At 41.3% G+C, this 20,350-nt stretch overlaps 1 protein-coding gene across 1 annotated transcript in view; it reads right to left on the reverse strand.

The window, feature by feature from the left end:
• Positions 1-381: 381 nt before the first annotated feature.
• The window catches only part of LOC5571423 (titin), a 290,096-nt gene continuing 270,127 nt past the window's right edge, over positions 382-20,350 (reverse strand). Inside the window, exons 16-20 of the mRNA XM_021845061.1 lie at positions 17,106-17,290; positions 15,562-15,782; positions 15,048-15,189; positions 1,082-1,131; positions 382-965 (exon numbers count right to left, since the gene is read on the reverse strand). Of these exons, the coding sequence (XP_021700753.1) occupies positions 645-965; positions 1,082-1,131; positions 15,048-15,189; positions 15,562-15,782; positions 17,106-17,290 (919 nt within the window). The 3' untranslated portion in view covers positions 382-644. The remainder of the gene's footprint in view (positions 966-1,081; positions 1,132-15,047; positions 15,190-15,561; positions 15,783-17,105; positions 17,291-20,350) is intronic.

Here is a 20,350-nt window from a genome sequence, read left to right on the forward strand (position 1 = left end):
TTATTAGCTTAGAACCTCTAATAAGAGATACTAAAAACGTATCTTAGAAAGGGCAATAGGGGAAGAGCACCAATTTTTGACCCATTCTTTCGTTTTAGGCCTACTTTGTATGAACATCCGAAAATTGACACAGATTTTTTGTGGGTCGAAAATTAGTGCTTTTCCCCTACTGATGCACATTTCCCTTACGACTTCGTACACAAATTACGTATATCTTTAGATGAAGTTGAGGGGGCTGTCATTGTTAAGACAAAAATGTTAGCCCATCAATACAAACAGCGTCAAGTGATTAGTTTTAGTGTTACGTAGTTTATCAAGCCTATAGCCATCAGTACCGCAGTTGCGTAAGGGATTTCTTTCCAAGCGAATCAAATCTTGCGCTTACAAATCAGTACAACATACTTTAATCTCCTAAAATACTCGGTAAGACTTCACTCTACTAGCGTCAGTAGAAAACGGTTCACAGTAGCACACCTTTTCAGCACATGGGACGAAAAGATTTGTCGAATGTACAGCGCGACGATTTCAAGCTACAGACAGAGATATGGTTGTTGTTGTTGCTAGCCACCGGAGCAGCAACGATTCGCCTCGTTGTGGTTGGAAAATCGAGTCAAACGAGGCACGAAGACTTCGCTGGTCACCGGTCAGACACAACTCTCCGGTACACGTGTCGTCATGAGGCGATCCTTAATCACATTGATGTCCAGATCCGAGCCACCGGTGGAAGTTGCGCAAATACTACTGGCCGTTGCACTTGGATGTTGGACAGGTCCGTTGTTTTGTGCAAGCCCAGAATGATGTCCACCACCTCCACTACTCTCCAGGGCCATTGCTACCGGGTGGCCGCCGACCATGAAGGACGCTGTTGAGCAGTCCAATCCCATGCCGGTGCTGAGATTCGTCAGGTCAATAGGATTAGGATAGTACGAACTTGCCGAATAGTTGACAAATGCGTAGCTGTCGCTCTGCGTGGGGACACATGCAAATAGGTCAAAGAAAAAAGGCGCATAATGAAAATACAATCACTTGTCATTTGTGTCGCGAAAAAAGTTCGTACTTTTGCGGATTAGGCAGAACTTACCTTTTCCCTCGATCCCAGCATCGGAGTGGAAATCATCGGAGAGGATGAGACTGTGGAAAAACAAGAGAACGACGTGTAAATGAATCTGAGAGCAACATTTTCAATTGAATTACTGAGTTAGATTGTCAAATTCATCAGATTTGTCAGGTATAGCATTTAATTTGGTAAAATTTGAAGAATAATAATGATGGGGTTTTCGTGTAATTTATAATTTTTTTTTTCATGATAAAATAAAAAATGTTTTTGGGTGTACTTTTTTTTTCTAGCCCAAAAGATTTCCCCAACATTTTTCTCGGCAATCAACAATTTTGGAGCTAGAATTTTTCAAATAAATTACATGCAAAAACTCATAGGCCATTTACAAAAGTTTACTTTAGTCAAAATAATCGAGTTACCCATGGAATACACTTATTCTATCATTCTGAAAACATGTGTAAAATTCAATACAAATCGAATTCTGTGACTGACCGATTTGACAAGGAATTTGTCTGTTCAAGAAAGAGACACTAATTATTACTTGTTTTTAATTATGAATCGTGGTTTACGGCCAACCAGCCGAGTGGAAGTTTAACAACTACCGAAAAGCTAAACATTACATATAATTTGCAATTGGATTAGATGGACAAATTGATGTGAAGATTTGCGAAAATGATACACGTTTTCTCAGTGAGAATCGAACTCACGACTCCGATTTCAGCTCAATAATCACGTGGTCCTTTTTCGCAAAGTGCACCTCTTTCGGAAGAATTCTTTATTCTTTATTCTTTAATACATCAACAGGCAATCAACAGCCCCAATGATGTCAACTTAATTCTAGTCTTAATACTAACAAAAGGTCAAATTAAACTTAAAGTGAACACAAGTCAATACTACACAAAACACTCAACTATCACCAGCGGCGTTTGCAAAAAAACTTGAAAAACGTCGGCGAAGTGTGCGTCGGGGAGTGTCAAAGTCAAATTCTGAGGCTATCCGATTAAATGTTCTTTGCAGACCATTAATAGCTCCGTGCATACTATAATTGGTTCGTCTCAACGGTAAGCGGAGCATGAGGTTGTTGCGCAGTGTACGGGGTGCAACATTTATGTTGATTTGCTCCAAAATAGTGGGGCAATCAAGTCGACCTTGAAGAGAGTCAGCGATAAACAAAGCTCTGGCAGTATTGCGTCTAACGTGCAAGGGTTCAAGATCGATCAATCGGCAACGGTTCTCGTAGCTGGGGAGGCGGAAAGGGTCTCTCCACGGTAGCCTACGGAGGGCGAAGCGTAAGAATCGCCGTTGCACAGACTCGATACGCTCGACTCCATTGGAGTAGTTTGGATTCCAAACCTCCGAGCAGTATTCTAGAACAGAACGTGACAAGGAACAGTACAGTGATTTAAGACAATACACATCAGTAAAGTTTTTAGCTATCCTAAAAATGCATCCTAGAACACGTGACGCCTTACCAACCACGTAAGACACATGTTGATTAAAAGTTAAGGTCGTGTCTAAGACCACTCCCAAATCCTTCACGTGGTCGACACGTTCGATTTCAGCACCCATGAGCTGATAACTGAAATGGATTGGACTTCTCTTTCTGGAAAAAGTGATCACAGAGCACTTCGTGGGATTAACAATCATGCGATTGATAGTACACCAATCTGCAAAACTAGAGAGTTGTTGTTGGAGAAGGTCGCAATCCTCGATAGAGTGGATTTCAAGAAAAATCTTAAGATCGTCTGCATAAGACAACCGGGGGACCTTTATCTGACGGTGTACATCATTGAAGAAAAGCAGAAAAATTAAAGGCCCCAAGTGGCTTCCTTGAGGGATTCCTGACGTAGACATGAACGAAGCAGTCTGACAATCACCAATAACGACCTTCAATTCTCGACCTGTCAGATATGATCGAAACCATTGCAAAAACCTGCCATTGATTCCAAACCTGTCTAGTTTGGCGATTGCTATGTCATGGTTCACCATATCAAAGGCTGCAGTTAGGTCCGTGTATATCACATCTGTTTGATTACGGCGAACCATACTATCCATTATATAGGAAGTAAGGCAAATAAGGTTGGATGCAGTTGATCGCCCTGGCATAAATCCGTGTTGATCCTCGCTCAGTTGCTGCTGACAATGAGCCTTCAGGGGTTCCATAATAACCAATTCAAACAGCTTCGAGACGGCACATAGGGATGTGATTCCACGGTAATTATTGACGTCACGTTTATCGCCCTTTTTGTACACTGGGTACATGTGAGCAATCTTCCAGCAAGATGGGAAAACACCGCTGCTAATCGATGCCCGAAAGATGAAAAGAAGCGGAGTAACTAGAACGTCAATTAGAAGAACTGAAGGAAATCCATCCGGTCCTGGGTTGAAAGATGATTTCATCTGAGATGAGGCCTTGGTAATCATAGTTTCATCGATATCAAAAATACCAATTGCATGTGATGATCGGGGAACGTTGCTAACGGCGAGCTCAACTTGATCCGCAGTTAAATCTTCTCTTGAGAACACACTAGCAAACTTTTCCGAAAACATGTCGCAAATTTCGCGGGGTGTCGTGCCTTCGATGCTGTTGAACCTCATAGCAGATGGTAGTCCCGATACTTTTCGTTGCTCATTGACGAACTTCCAGAAGCGCTTTGGGTTTGACTTCAAATTTCGCTGGATATTGTGCTGATATCTGGAGAAGCACCGCTGACTGGCATATTTATACTTATGATTGAGCCTAACATAAGCAATTCTTAGTGGAACTGTGCGGTGTTTAGTAAACCGCCGCAAGGCAGCTTTTTTAAACGTTTTTAACCGTCGCAGGGAAGTGGTTTGCCAAGGAGGTCCGGTTTTGTGCTCCTGGCTCTTTTTTGGTACGTGCCTGTCAATCGCGTACGCCAAAATAGCGGAGAAAGTCTGAGCCGCTGACTCGATATTATTAAGATCTAGAACATTTTCCCAGTCGAGAGTCGTGAACAATTCAGCGATACTGCGATGATCCGCTTTATGGAAATCGTAGGAAAAGGTGGCGGACGAATTAATGGAATCGTGCACCAAGGAGTGCTTCATCGTTACGAGTAATGGGGGATGGTGAGCAACCATTTTAACGAGAGGGCAAGGAGCCATCACTACTGATGTAGACGAATCCTAATCACTAACGAAACATAGGTCCAAATAACGGTCGTTCTCATTGGTGACGGAGTTGATCTGTTGTAAAGTGGCAGTGCTGTAGCTATCAAGAAGAGTGACCGCTCCAGGGTGGAATTGGGAGTGATTAGTGTCCGGGTAGAGGAAACCCCTGTCTGATGAAATCCACGAGATACTAGGTAGATTGAAATCTCCGAGCACAACAATCTCATCAACGGCACTAGCCGTCTCGAGAATGGCGTGTACAGATCTACAGTGGGCTTCGATATACTCGATGTCACGAGTGCGATCAGGTGGGATGTACACAGCACACACGAACAGCTTACGATCACCGAGGTTAATTGTCGTCCAAACTTGCTCAAGACATTCCCAAGATGTATTATCTATAGCCTTAGGCTTTAAATTTGAGTTGACTGCAATTAATACACCTCCACCAGTAGCTTTTCGACTGTTCTTTATGCTACGGTCACATCGAAACACCTCGTATTCAGGACCAAACACCTGGCTAGAGAGAGCGTCATCATTTAGCCAAGTTTCGATGAAAACCATAATATCGTAGCACTGATCAGATATTGCCAAACGATATTTCTCGATTGTTGAATTAATACCTCCCAGGTTTTGGTAGTACAGCAGCAGATTGTCCTGATGACGATTAGAGGTCGATATAATGCGATTCTGCTCGCTTCCGTGGGGCTCTGTAGATGGACTGAAAGCAGATGGCCGAAAGTCGTTCGATGGAAAGTCTTTGAAACCAATAGGTTGTTCCTGTTGTAGCGGTAACGGAACTCGTTGCTGTCCGGATCGGCTGGAAGTAGCAAATACTTCAGGGCATGTATTGTTCGGAATGCTTATATGCTTGCCTGTTTGAGAATTTTGGAAGACCTCCTCCCCAATCCCAAACACAGGACCGGGACGGCTGTAGGTCGCTGGCAGGAGGGGCTCGACTGTGATGGGCGGGTTAGAGGCTTCCATAAAGCTGAGGGCAGGCTTGCGTCCCGGTGGTGCGAAAGAAGAAGACTGATGCAGATTGTTTGATGGCGATTGACTGGAAGCAGCAGGTATTTCAGAGCACGCAATGTTCATATTTGAAAGGTACTTGCCTGCATACGAATTTTGGAAGACCTCCTCCCCAATCCCAAACACAGGACCGGGACGGCTGTTGGTCGCTGGCAGGAGGGGCTCGACTGTGATGGGCGGGTTAGAGGCTTCCATAAAGCTGAGGGCAGGCTTGCGTCCCGGAATCCCAAATTGATTTACTGGCCGCTGTGTGGACTCTTCCCAGTGGAAACTCTTATTACTCTCCGTTGGTTTTTTGAATGATTTTCAAACTCTCGAAAATAGACGTTTTCTGGCCAAGTATCTTTGGATAAAGCTACATCCTTAAGCGATTTATTTACACCGATCTTGAATGTGACGATGCTCAAGGTTGAAAGATCTTTGTCCTTGGGGACCAACTTCACAGCCTTAGATGCCCATCCAAACACAACGCTTTCTATATATATCCAATGCCTAGCCCGAGAGCGCATTGTTTTTTTATGTATAGTAATAGCACACTACACTAGCCAGCAACTGCGCTGGCTGAGGTATCTATTGTGTGGGCTTCCAATGGGTCGCGACGTTCTCAAACGACCGGTTACGGAACATGAGTCCGTTGCTCGATAAATACTTGGTAACGCGCCCCAACTAGAGATCGGGGAGTCGTGAGTTCGATTCTCACTGAGAAGACGTGTAACTTTTTCGCAAATCCTCACATCAATTTGTCCATCTAATCCAATTGCAAATTATATGTAATGTTTAGCTTTTCGGTAGTTGTTAAACTTCCACTCGGCTGGTTGGCCGTAAACCACGATTCATAATTAAAAACAATTATTTATCGAGCAACGAACTCATGTTCCGTAACCGGTCGTTTGAGAACGTCGCGACCCATTGGAAGCCCACACAATAGATACCTCAGCCAGCGCAGTTGCTGGCTAGTGCAGTGTGCTATTCCTGTACATAAAAAAACAATGCGCTCTCGGGCTAGGCATTGGATATATATAGAAAGCGTTGTGTTTGGATGGGCATCTAATTCTTCCGAAAGAGGTGCACTTTGCGAAAAAGGACCACGTGATTATTGAGCTGAAATCGAATTCAGGTTAACTTCTGCGTTAATGAGTCCTCTCATGGCGTAGTGGTAACGCGCCCCAACTAGAGATCGGGGAGTCGTGAGTTCGATTCTCACTGAGAAGACGTGTAACTTTTTCGCAAATCTTCACATCAATTTGTCCATCTAATCCAATTGCAAATTATATGTAATGTTTAGCTTTTCTCGGTAGTCGTCTAATTATTATTTTTTTTAATCGATTGGGATTGATAAAAATTTTGCCTTAGTACTCTTGAAAATTTTCGGATAAAGTATCTCAGTCGTGCTATCCAAAACGATGCAGAATGCGAAAGAACTCTACTGAACTTCCTCAAGGAAGCGAGACTTTTTAACGAAATTTAGCAAATGACCAACGCTTGAACCTTCGTCGATACGGATATATTCAGATAAACATAGAATCGACCCGACCAATAACACGGTTTATGAAATGAATTAACTTGGCTTTTGAACATATCTGACCCTAGAAAGGTTACCACTACATCATACATACATTACTGTATTTCTAATTGATACTTTCTAATTTCTAATTGATAGATGAGCCAGCCTCGGGCTGCAAATCTCTTAAATAAAGATGTCTATCTATCTATCTATCTATCTATCTATCTAAAAGTTATGCCTGTTTGTTGGTTTTTGGCGTGAATTTTGTAACTTTTATTTTTGGTCGATATTTTATAGCACTTCACGTTTTACCTTAGTTTTGTAATAACTGCTATTTTTGGGTACGTTACAATTGACCATATTTTGGGTCAGTTTCTGATAAAAAATAGTGTGTTTTTTGCAAACATCAGTTTATGATTGGTAGAATGTAATCATGTTATTAATAATTCAATATTTTGTTTTTTTTTTTCTGTCAGTGCACTTTTGCCCCACTCTAGATTCGAACTCTTGGCCCACTGATGGGGCAAAAGTTTGTATAAGTCCTTATAAGACAATCATTCTACTACTTCAATCAAAATGGCGTCAACATCCAAGATGGAACGAAATTTTCCCTCTGAAAATAATACTCCTATTCTTTACTCGACTCTAAAAAGCAACCAACGAATGAAAACTTGTTTCTTCGTTGTACGAAAAATGATGTTTGCATTGATTGCACTTGCCATATACGTCTAAATCGTAAAACATAATTTAGAAAATCGTTTATTTCACAAAGTTAATACCATTGAGTAATTCTCGCTGAGACCACTAATTACACTTGGTCTTTCCAAATGTTTAAAATTATGCTCATTCGAAAGCTCCTGTCAAGTAACTAAAGGAACTACATTCGGTTGGTCAAATTGATGGACCCCTCGGTAGCTATTATCAAAACAGTTATTGAGGGCCCCCGATTTTTGACAATTATTGCCTCACTCAAACTGCCATAACTCGAAAATTTCTTCAACAATCCCTTCACAATAACATGGTTTAAGAAAGGGAAAACATAGAAGCTTCATTTGCAAAATAAAGATATATGGCTGGTGTTGGGGATTGACAGCTTCAAGATCTAAGGTTAATGAAGGTATAAACACAAATAAATGATCTCGTCTCAGAGTACACTGCACAATGGACCGAATCGACAATTTATCCGGAAAAAAGTTTTTTTTTTCTGTTCTTGTCGATTTTAGACGTTCGATATCTTCAGAGAAGTTATTCGTAATTGAGTTTTACATCTTTTAAGAGAAAAGTTGAATAGGGTGGCCCATATTTAAGTTGAAATTTGACTCAAACTTTTTTGTTTGATTAAATTTGTTGCTGCACTCTTCTGCAAACTTTTAGATGATGTTATTTTGAACAACTTTGTCGAAGACACTTTTTATCTAACTCCTCATTTGAGCTAAGTAAATTGATTTTGAAAGTTTTAACTTAAGGTGGACCCAAAAAATAAGTTATTTTGATCTAGCTTTTTTATTTTCAGTTTTACGTAAACGTATTTTTTGTAAATTGAGAAAATTCACATCGAAACTACACTTTAAAAACTGGAAAATCGCTTGTAACTCACAAGATTTTAAAGATAACGGCGTGCTGTTTTCAGCAAAGATGTATGTTTCAACCAGAACTACAACTTTTTCGTATTGAACCTTATGGAGAATGTGAAACAAAAATATGTAGAACTTATAATACATTTTACTATTATTTAATACAAAATAATTCAAGTAGTAGCAATATAATTGTACTTTTATTCTATCAATAATTTTCCAAACTTGCACACCTTTTGATAACCTTGACTTCTTCAATAAAGTTAGATTATTCCACCATTTCCACAGTTCTGTACCCTAGGACACTTTGTATGTATTTAGCCACAATAATAGCAGTCACAATGACGAAACATTTAAAGTTTCTTAAGTTGCATTGGCACCATTTTACATTTAGAATTATATGTGAATTTTACCACTGAGTACTGATAAAATAACAATAAAATCAAAATACCATACAAAGTTTACAACAGCAAGTATATGAAAGCGACTACTGATATACTAACTTAATGTTTTATAGTAATAAATATAAGGTGACCTACATCTGAATCGTATCATCATTTCTTCATATTTTGTTTCACATTTCTCTAAAAAGTGGTGTATGGGAAAGTTGTAGTTCTAGTTAAATTCTACAACTTTGCTGAAGACAAGATGCCGTTATCTTCAAAATCTTGTGAGTTACAAGCGATTTTCGAGTTTTTTAAGTGTAGTTTTGAAGTGAATTTTCTCAATTTACATAAAATACGTACTCACAGTTTTTGCAGCAAAAGTTGCCTATTGTATGGCCTTTTAATGCCACTAAAAGAAAAATTTTATCGAACCAACTCCATGAGTTATGGGCATCTAAAGATTTCATAGTTTTTCACTTAAATTTGCTTATAACTTCAAAATCACAAGAATTACAAACTTGCGATATTCAGCAAAACAACGAACAGCGCAGCCACAAATTTAATCGAACAAAAAAGTTTGAGTCAAAATTTTAGCTTAAATATGGGCCCCCCTTTTCCACTTTTTCCTTAAAAGATGCGAAACTCAATTACGAATAACTTCTCTGAAGACATCGAACGTCTCAAATGTACGAGAACAGAGATAACACTTTTTTCCGGCTAAATTGTCGATTCGGTCCATTGTGCATGGTCAGCAGTCAAAGCACGAGCTTCAGAATGAACGTCGACAATCACAAAAAAAGTATCAAATGAATTATTGAGGCCGACAACAATTGCTAGATCATCGGCCAAACTGAACGAACCCCTTCACGCGTGCTGACAGATGGAGGTAGCAAAACGGAATGGAAAATATTTCGGCGCGCAATCGCACCGACTGCTGCGATCATTCTTTTTCATCTTTTTTATTATCTAGTTACCTCTCGTCGAGTAAAGACACGTTGTGTTATTAAATAAGTATTTTATGTTCAAATCTAATTCCGGCGTTATTATTCCATTGAGAACTTTGCCCAATAGGTTATGAGCCCTGTGTAACGCGGAATTTGTGCGGATTTGTGGACTTTTAGTGAAGAATCGATCGGTGAAGTGTTTTTTTCGTGGTACGAACATTTTGCGTCGCGAGTGAACAAAATGGCGGATGTAAAAGTGTCCTTGGAGAAGCTGAACGACCAGAACTATTCGATCTGGAAGTTCTTGATGGAGCTTCTTCTGGTGAAGGAAGAGCTGCTGACCTTTGTCACGGATCCTAAGCCTGATGTGCCGACGGCGGATTGGTCTTTGAAAGACGGAAAAACTCGCGCGATGATCGGCTTGGCAGTGGAAGACAGTCAGCTAGTTCATATTGTGCATTCAGATTAACTTTAGACCGAAGTTCATAAGGGAAATGAAATATCACCAACAAAAGTTCGCCGAAGTTCGGCGTCGGCATTCTACCGAAGTGCTACGCCGCCAAAGGCATTCCTTATGCGTCGGCGAAGCACTAAATTAGAATGCCGACGCCGAACTTCACCGAAGTTTTGACTGCCGAACTTCTAATTGTCACTCGAATTGTCAATATCATCCGGAAGAAGACAGCCAAGGAAATGTGTGACGCGTTGAAGCAGATTCACGAAGCATCGTCTCTTTCGTCAACACTTCACGTCTTGCGCAAGCTGTGTTCCCTGCGGCTTTCGGAAGAAGGCGATCTCCCCGGACACCTGAACGAGATGACGGATTTGCAGAACCGTCTGGAAGTGATTGGGGAAGGTCTGAAGGATCGAGTTTTCATGGCGCTGATTTTGTCGAGCCTCCCGCCATCGTTTGGCAGCTTGATCAATGTGATCGAGAACAAACCGGAACAAGAACTAACGGTGGATTTTGTGAAGAGCAAGCTGCGGGAAGAGTGGCGACGTCGTCTCGAGTGCAACGGTGGTAGTGTGCGTGATGACGAGAAAGTGATGCAAAGTGTTAAGTCTACTGCAAGGAAGAGGGACATTTCCGAAACGATTGTCCGAAGCTGGCTAAAACGCGACAGGAGAAGAAGAAATCGGCAGATAGTAAGGCGAATCTGGCCGCTGAGGTACCGGATGGAATGGAGATGTGTCTAATGGCTGTGACGACCTCTGGCGCAAACCGGTGGTACTTGGACTCCGGTGCTACGTCTCACATGACCAGCGACAAGAATCTCCTGAAGGACGTGAACTCAGCAAAACAGCCGGAAATCTGCCTCGCCGATGGGAAACGAATCAAGTCGAGTGGCGCCGGAAGCGGAAAGCTGGTGTCAGTCACCGGCGATGGTGTGTGGATGGATGTCACTTTGAAGGATGTGTATCATGTTCCTTCGTTATCAGGAAATTTGCTCTCAGTAAGTAAAATTTGTGACCTGGGGTACAAAGTTTTATTTGATCGTACTGGATGTGAAGTAATTAAAGATCAAAAAGCAGTGCTGGTTGGTGAACGGAGCGGTGGCTTGTATCGTTTGAAGAACTACTCTCAGCAAGCTTTTGTGACCAAGGCTGAGCATCCGGATTTGTGTGAGCACTTGTGGCACCGAAGGTTCGGACATCGGAACAGTGAAGCAATCGCGAGAATCGTACGTGAAGAACTTGGTTTCGGACTGAAAATGAAGAAATGTGACATTAAGTGCGTTTGTGGTATTTGCTGTGAAGGGAAGATGAGTCGCATACCGTTTCCGAAGGAATCCGATAGTAAATCCAAAGCAGTGGAGGATTTAGTGCATTCCGATCTGGGGGGTCCAATGGAGAAATCGACTCCCAGTGGTTTCAGGTACTACATGACGATGGTGGACGATTACAGTGGCTATACAGTGATTTACTTGCTGAAAGCAAAGTCGGACACTGAACTGAAGATTCGGGAATATTGTGCCATGACGAAGAACCAGTTTGGGCGTGCTCCGAGGGTGATTCGTACCGACGGGGGCGGTGAATATTCCAGTGCATCGTTGAAAGCGTACCTGGCGGAGAATGGTATCATTCATCAGCAAACTGTTCCGTATTCGCCACAGCAAAACGGGAAGGCGGAACGAAAGAATCGGTATGAAGTGGAGATGGTGAGGTGCTTGCTGGCGGAGTCTGGTCTTGACAAGAAGTACTGGGGAGAAGCGATTTGCACTGCAAACTACTTGCAGAATCGACTACCAACTTCTGCTGCCGAGAAGACGCCGTTCGAGCTGTGGCATGGGAAGAAGCCGTCGTACTCTCATTTGAGGACTTTTGGATCCGAGGCATACGTTCATGTGCCGAAAGAGAAACGTTTGAAGCTGGACAAGAAGGCAAAGAAGATGATTTTTGTCGGATACGCAGAAGGAAGGAAAGCTTACCGTTTTCTTGATCCGGAAAAGGATTGGATTGCGATCAGCCGAGATGCCAAATTTTTGGAGACTGGTGTCTTGAAGTCCGAACGTGCGGCTGAATCGGAACAGTCCTCGCCGGTTCAACAATCAGACTCGTTGGAGATAAAAGCATCCGCTGAAGAGGCGGAAGATAAGGTGGTGTTGTCACTCGGGTCGGAAACTCCCAATCCGGGTTCATTGCCTGAAGCTGTGGAAAACCCGGAGTCTGAGGAAGAACTGGAGGAATCGGATCCCAGTCCAGAAATTGCACGACGTTCATCGCGGCCTAACAAAGGCATTGCACCGAGAAGATTAATCGAGGAGATTTTTGCTGTCGGTGATGTGTCATTGCAGGATCCGACGGAGCCATCCGGCTTCAAGGATGCGATGACCGGTGAAAAGTGCGCAGAATGGAGGCGTGCCATGGAAGCGGAAATGGAATCTCATCAGGTGAATGGTACTTGGGATCTGGTGAAGCTACCTGATGGCCGGAAACCCGTTGGATGTCGTTGGGTGTATAAGTTGAAACGGAATGCTGCTGGTGATGTGGTGAAATATAAGGCGCGACTAGTGGCTCAAGGTTTCAGCCAGAAATTTGGACAGGACTATGACGAGATCTTTGCTCCTGTAACCAAGCAAACAACGCTGAGGACCCTGCTGGCTGTCGCAAGCAAGAAGAAGCTGATCCTAAAGCATTTCGACGTGAAGACGGCGTATTTGTATGGTGAGCTTGAAGAAGAGCTGTACATGAAGCAACCGCCGGGGTTCGAAATCAAAGGTAAGGAAGCACTGGTCTGTCGCTTGAGGAGGAGCATATACGGGCTGAAGCAGTCGGCCCGATGCTGGAACCACCGGCTACATTCCGTCCTCCTGGAGCTAGGTTTCGAGCAGAGCACAGCGGATCCGTGCTTCTATTCAAAAGTCGTCAACGGGAAGCGTGTCTACTTGCTAATTTACGTGGACGACATTCTGGTTGGCAGTGGAAGCGAGGCTGAAATAAAGAAGATTTATGAAGCGCTGAAAAAGGAGTTTGAGATGACGGATCTTGGCGATCTGAACTTCTTCTTGGGACTGGAGATCACCAGGACGGAAGGAAACTACGGCGTCTCCCTTGAAGGCTACATCGATCGTGTGGCTGAGCGATTTGGACTTCGTGACGCTAAGCAGGCGAAAACGCCAATGGAGGAAGGATTCACGAAAGGCAAGTCGGAAGGTCCACTTCTGGAAGATGCAACGAAGTATAGGAGCTTAGTCGGAGCCCTACTCTACATTGCGGTTTGTGCCAGGCCGGATATAGCAGTGAGCGCTTCGATTCTAGGCAGGAGTGTGAGTGCACCACGAGAAGAGGACTGGGTGGCGGCCAAGCGAGTGGTCCGCTACTTGAAGGCGACGAAAGACTGGCGTCTGCAGTACGGAGAACCGGCTGGAAAACTAATTGGTTATTCCGACGCAGATTGGGCTGGAGATGCCAAAACGAGGAAGTCGACAACCGGCAACATCTTCTTGTTCGCTGGTGCGGCAATATCTTGGGCAAGTCGTTTACAGAGCTGCGTAACTTTGTCCTCAATGGAGTCAGAGTACGTTGCTCTAAGTGAGGCAAGTCAGGAGGCAGTGTGGCTTCGGAAGCTGCTCGAAGATTTAGGCGAACCACAATTGGAACCTGTGGAGATATCGGAAGACAACCAAAGTTGTATTAAGTTCGTCGAATCAGAGAGAGTCAGTCGGCGATCGAAGCACATAGAAACCCGAGAGGCCTACGTGAAGGAACTGTGCGACCAAAGGGTGCTGAAGCTGGTGTACCGTCCCACCGAAGAGATGGTAGCTGACGCACTTACTAAACCGCTAGGTAGGATCAAGTTGCAGAAGTTTTCTTCAATGCTTGGTCTTGTAGCTGGCAATCGTTGAGGAGGAGTATTGAGGCCGACAACAATTGCTAGATCATCGGCCAAACTGAACGAACCCCTTCACGCGTGCTGACAGATGGAGGTAGCAAAACGGAATGGAAAATATTTCGGCGCGCAATCGCACCGACTGCTGCGATCATTCTTTTTCATCTTTTTTATTATCTAGTTACCTCTCGTCGAGTAAAGACACGTTGTGTTATTAAATAAGTATTTTATGTTCAAATCTAATTCCGGCGTTATTATTCCATTGAGAACTTTGCCCAATATGAATGTCATCTTACACATTGACATTTGCATAAATCAGAAGTTTTGCATATAATTCAGACATCGGATCATAAACAACATGAATAGTTTGATCTTGCCTGTTATGTCGAATGTGACATACATACAGTGAAAGCAGAACAGAAACAAACAAAACTGTAATGTTTCCTGGTCCTGGTGGTCAGTGGCATTCAATTGACATTTTTCATTTCGACATTCGTTTGATCCTTCGTGTTGTGCATGTTTAAGTGAAGCGCTGCCGAATATCAGCGAAAACGTGTCGACTACCGTGATTGCTTACAACACTGTATGGTAGAACATAACTGTTTTACGAAGCGAATGCATACAATACCAAAGCGAAAGCGCTAATCATATCGTTTTCAGTACATGACGGGTCTTAATATATACAAATTAGGAGAAATAATTATTTTTCTAGTAATTTTTAGTTTTTTTTACACCAGTTTTGACAGGTGTTTTCTTTATTTAGAAAAAATCATAAGAAACTAGTGATCAGTGTGACCGAACAATCATAGAACTGAAATTACAAATTTCGCCGATAGTGATTCGGGTGGTCGACAAATAGTTCTAACGCGAAAAATTTCTGCTCTATTCCGACATTGTACATACATAATACGGATTGAAAGTTTACGTTAGATATATTTGCTGTCCTTATTGGGCAATACATGCATTAAACATGTCTTAGGTTGGCTCAAGCCGGTGCTTCTATCCATTTAATTAACCGATCAACTAGTTTTCAGTATCGAGCAACAGGCAGTCTATATCGGAGCTCATTCCCAACAGATACTCACTCATATTGAACTGGGCTGGAATAACATCCGGGTCCGGTTCGTCATCGTTGGCATCCTTTGACGTGGCTTTCTTTCGCAAGCTGCTCCTGTGCTGCTGTTGTTGCTGCTGGTGCTGATGGTTGTGCGTTTGTGTACTTTTCCGCTTAATTTCGAATCCGTCCGAGGGCAAACGTGAATGGTGAAATGGAAAGCAGGAGAGTAGATGACCAATGAATTTACATCGAACGCACGAGCTTAGATCAGAAATGTTGCCACACAGCAAAAAATAATTTTCGTGATAATTGCGTTAAATTACATTCAAACTTTTGTAATCTCATTTTTGAAACGTGATTCGTCGATTTACTTTGTTTCAACTATTGTATTACAATCATTCAACTGTATTTCACGCAACAATTAAGACTCTAGTGATGTACAGTTAAAATGACGTGATATTCCAAGTTATTTTTTGCTGTGTACCCAAACGTATCTAATAGAACGGATAAAAGGATCCCTACGAAACGGCATCCTGTCTTACCTTCAGACAATTGGTACCACACTCGAAATCGTTTGATATCACAATATTTTTTGTTTGTTGGGTGATTTTCACGTCATTCGGTTGGTCTGTTTCGCTTTGGCGACGACAGCTGATCCAGCACTGGCCAAAGTACGCTTTGGTGGAAATTGAGAGAGCCAATATTATGACGGTAAGTAGAGCGCCGAGTGCTATCGGAAGCCATTCCGTCGAGTGTTTGCTAGCTGCAATTGTCATTCAGTTGAAAGAGTCAGTCAAAGTTCGTTAGTTGGGAATCGTTGCTCACAGTGGTCTTGATTGATGATCCTTAATTACCTTACATTGATTTTTGTTACATAAAATTTTATAATTACTGAAATCTTGAGCAGATTTTACAAGATTGTTAAAACCAGTTAACACAAGATTGTGTCATGAATCAATAGATTTTTGTTTGTGAAAAAGTCAATTTATTAGCTGGATTCAACTGTTGAATAATGCGTGAAATAAAAATTGATGAGTTATTTATCAAACAGTATTGAATAACAATTTGTTTTAAATGCTGTACACTATCTTCTTTTTGTTTCATATTACAAACACCTTGATTCAAATTCATTTCATGGAAAATTTATGATACATTTTATTGAAATATTTCAAAAAGAAATCTCCATACGAAATCGAGTGTTCGGAATTTGAGACAAAACGGTAATTGTTAATAGCTTTCTATATGGTTTCTAAGAGTGAAACAAAGTTTTGTCTGCTTCTTGCTGTGCATGTCCCCATGTTTTCACGAAGTAGTAATGTGTGGAGTCAATTATGTATTTGAATTAGAGTTTGCAAAACACGTCTATGAATTAGAGGTTGAAACTTTGATTTTATCCAATTGATATACCGTTTTGTCTCAAATTTCGAACAGACTCATATTCCGAACACTCGTTTTTTGTATGGCGATTTGGTTGAAATGTGTCGCTGAAATATGTCACCAAATAACCAGGAAATGGCAATTCAATTTTAATGTCTCCAATATAATTTATACCGCGGGAGTAGTGATGGTTCTCTAGCTTGTGACCAGTAGAACAAGCTCACATAAATGTATTTGCAAAATTATTCATTTGAATACGATTTATTCGTGCTGTTCGGAATTTGAATCAAGGTGTTTGGAATATGAGACAGAATAAACACAGTGTTCGGCATTTAAATCAAACTGTTGTTCCACACTTTTACGTAAAAACTAATTAAATCAACATTATTTTTGGTACACCCAACAGCTAACAGTTAGACTTTGTGAAGAAACTCAAATGTACACTAATATCAGCCAATTTATATTAATCAGATGCATTTGAAGCCACTGTTGGCCTTAAGTGTACGGAATATGAGTCAAAACGGGACCTAATCATTTCGCAAAATTCAAATCAACAACCCAGACCACCGTGGATCGGCATCGGCATCCAAATGTGAGCATCGAGAACTAGATTGACGCATCGAGTGGTAATTTTCCCCGCGTATACAACAAAACTCGATGGGACACTCTAGTTGTACAGCCTGCCCGAGCTCTGCAAATATGTGCGAACCTGATTGGAATGGGTGCATGTGGCCGATTTCGAAATTGGGAATGATTACTCCGCGGCTGGCCCCCTTCTGATTGATGGCGAAGACTATACACGACAGGGAGTTGTTTTCCGCAGCCATCAGCGCGCTAAGCTTTTCCAGGTGATCCAGCATGAAGTATGGTTCGTGCTTGTTGGAGAAGTTGAATCTGCAACGATAGGAAGCAAAAAAGCAAGGGTAAATCGGTTTTTGGAGCATACTATCGATTAAGGTGGCCCATTTTTACAAACAAAATTCAAACTATAAAAATCTTAAAACACTTACCAAAATTGTTTCATATGGCCCCAAAAAGCTACATGCTATAACGAAATCATACAAAATTGAGACCGTAATCCGGAGTAACATTGATAAGTTTTATGGACATTTATCATAAGTTCCTTTAAAAAAGGCAAATATTGTATGTTTGGTGTATTTAAAATAAGTACTGGCACTCATCGCTCGTGACTATATACTGTATTCCTTTAACATTTAATATGGTTAGTAAATCATTAATTAAAATTCCAATGAGCACCCGGAATGCGAAAAGTGTCGCTGTAGGTACGTCCCACTGTATGCGGAAAACCGGACAGCTCTTGCTACTGCAAGTCATGGTGGAACTTCGGACGTTTACCTACCCGAAGTGCCAACAGCCAACCCAGCGATCAACGACCAAGCAGTGTAGCGTCGTGAAGAAGTATGCAGCTCCAACGTCCGAGCTATAAGAGCGCAATTGCAGCTGGAAAGACTTGAAGCGCAGAAAGCTTTCGCTTTGAAACGTCTGGAGTTGGAGAAACAGAAGTTGGAACTAAAGGCGGAGGTGCTAGTCTTTCCGGCTGCGGGAAGAGATCGAGCGAGAACTACTGTGCTGGAAGAGCCACGTGAGTTACTCGAATTTCAGGCCTACTAATAAAGTTAAACCTCCATGAGTCGATGTTCCATCACTCGATATTGACTCATGGAACCATACTTAAAATCAAATTTCATTTGCTATGATGGTCTCTTCAAACAGCTTTCCATAGCATTGTTGTTCCATGACTCGATATTTCCATGAGTCGATGGTCCCTTCAATATCGACTCATGGAGGGTTGACTGTATTACCATTCCCAGCACTGATCTTCACTATTCAAATTTTAAGTTGTTTGGTTCAGTTGTACTGATAATTGAAATTTTTCGAATTAAAAATAAAAATATATAGGAATATTTACAGGATGTAGTTACAGGCATCTTTCAAAAATACTTTTTAATATTCCTTCCTGAAAGGTTATTATGGAAATTTCTCATGGATTATTTTCCGATATTACTGCAAAACCCCATTAAGATTTTTTTTTTCTCGAATTTTACTATGAATCAACTCAAAATTAAAAACCATCAAGAAAAATAGAAAAAAGATACCAATGCTGAGTTTGTTGCTAATTTTTCAGGTACACTACGAATCCAACCAGAACTTCTTCTCATAATTATTTGTAGAACTCATCCAAGAGTTGTTTCAAAAATTCTTACAGAATTTCTCCAGTCGTTTCTCAAAAAAAAAAAAAAAAAAAAATTAAAACAACATCTACGAGGATAACTCCAAACAGATTTAAAAAAAAAAAACTTTAAAAAATATTGGGATTGGAAAAATTTCCTTCATCAAGGAATGTATGGAACAGTTTGTTGAGAAAGTTGTGAATAAATTCCTGGAAGTTCTTATTCAACGAAGAAATCCCTATAGGCTTCCAGGAAACAATTGTAGACTTATTCGGGGAAATATAAATATATTTAAAATTGATGAAGAAGTGCTTCAAGGAAGTTTCCTTCATAATTTCGTAAACAATCTTGATCTGCAATTTTATATTCTCTATTCCAAATACAATAGTTATTTATGCAACTAGTTGCAAAATGATTTCAGCACGAGTTGTACATTTATCTAACGAGCCTCGCTGAGTTGGATAAATGCAACGAGTGCTGAAAAAATCGAGTTTTGCAACGAGTTGCATACAACATTTTTTGCTATTTCGAAAAATGCCGTTTCAGCTGGATGAACTTTAAAAACACAAACAAACATTTCAAGAGAACCCACATGGTCATACAGCCATCCCTAGTTTCAATTCAGTATTTTTCAATCACGTAGGCTGTGATACAGTAGTACTAATGAATGTCACAAATTTTCTCGCTCCCATCAATAGCTGACTTCAAATGCTGGCTGATTCGATCCCATATCAGAATCGCCAGCCTGTGTCGGAACCAGATCGCACAACGGATATAGATGGGTTTATTCTACGAACGACTTGAGGTCAGAATTGTCGGTCTCCTATAGCGAAGTGACAATTCTCGACTCGAGTGAAGTGACTCGCCTTGTAAACCAAATGGAAATCCGTTGTGCGATCTGGCTCCGACACAGGCTGGCCATTCTGATGTGGGAACGGATCGTCCAGCATTTGACGCCAGACTTAGAACAAACCCAAGAATCAGATGCAATTGTGCTTAAATATGCTGTGCGCAGTGCAAGGCGAGACGAATCGAATGAAGTGACAATTGTCGGCTCGCTCCCATTTGATTAACATTAGTCGCCTCATGTCACCCGAGGTGAGAACGACTTAGCTCGACTTAAACGCCGCGGTTATTCAGTTGACGCCTATCAAAACAGTACTGAAAAGTGCTACTTTTCAGCACCGAAAAGAGTGCTGAAAAGTAGTACTTTTCAGCACTGCTTTTTTTATAGGAAAAGTAGGCCGTTATGTTGATCAACTTCTCAATGAAAAATTGATTGATTTGCAACGGAATTGCAAAAATTCTATTCTTGGGTTTATGCCTGGCAGAGGTATTGAAATAATCGTAGAACAAAATCTTAGAATAAATGCTAGAAAGATAAAAAATACACGGAAAAACTTTATTGAGCAATTTATGAAGAAACGGTTTAAATAAAAGCAGGAAACATTTCTTTAGAAATCTTTCGAGAAAAAGCATTGGAGGAAACTGTAGAAAATTTTGGAGGAACTGCTAAGTGTTACTAGTGTTATATTTTTTCATATTATGAAATTCTACGTAAATGGAAAAGATTCTTCCGAAAATTTGCAAAATATTGGATTTCTTAGAAAGCCTTTGAAATAATTGTCTACACATTTCAATTGGGTGGATTTATTGAAGGGTCTTTGATGGGACTTGTAGGAGAATTCCTCGAAAATTCTCCAAGAAAGATCATTGATAAATACTAGAGAAATATTTTAAATTCATGTTTGAAAATATAGAA

This window comes from Aedes aegypti, chromosome 2 (assembly GCF_002204515.2).
Source record: "Aedes aegypti strain LVP_AGWG chromosome 2, AaegL5.0 Primary Assembly, whole genome shotgun sequence".
Lineage (NCBI taxonomy): Eukaryota > Metazoa > Arthropoda > Insecta > Diptera > Culicidae > Aedes > Aedes aegypti.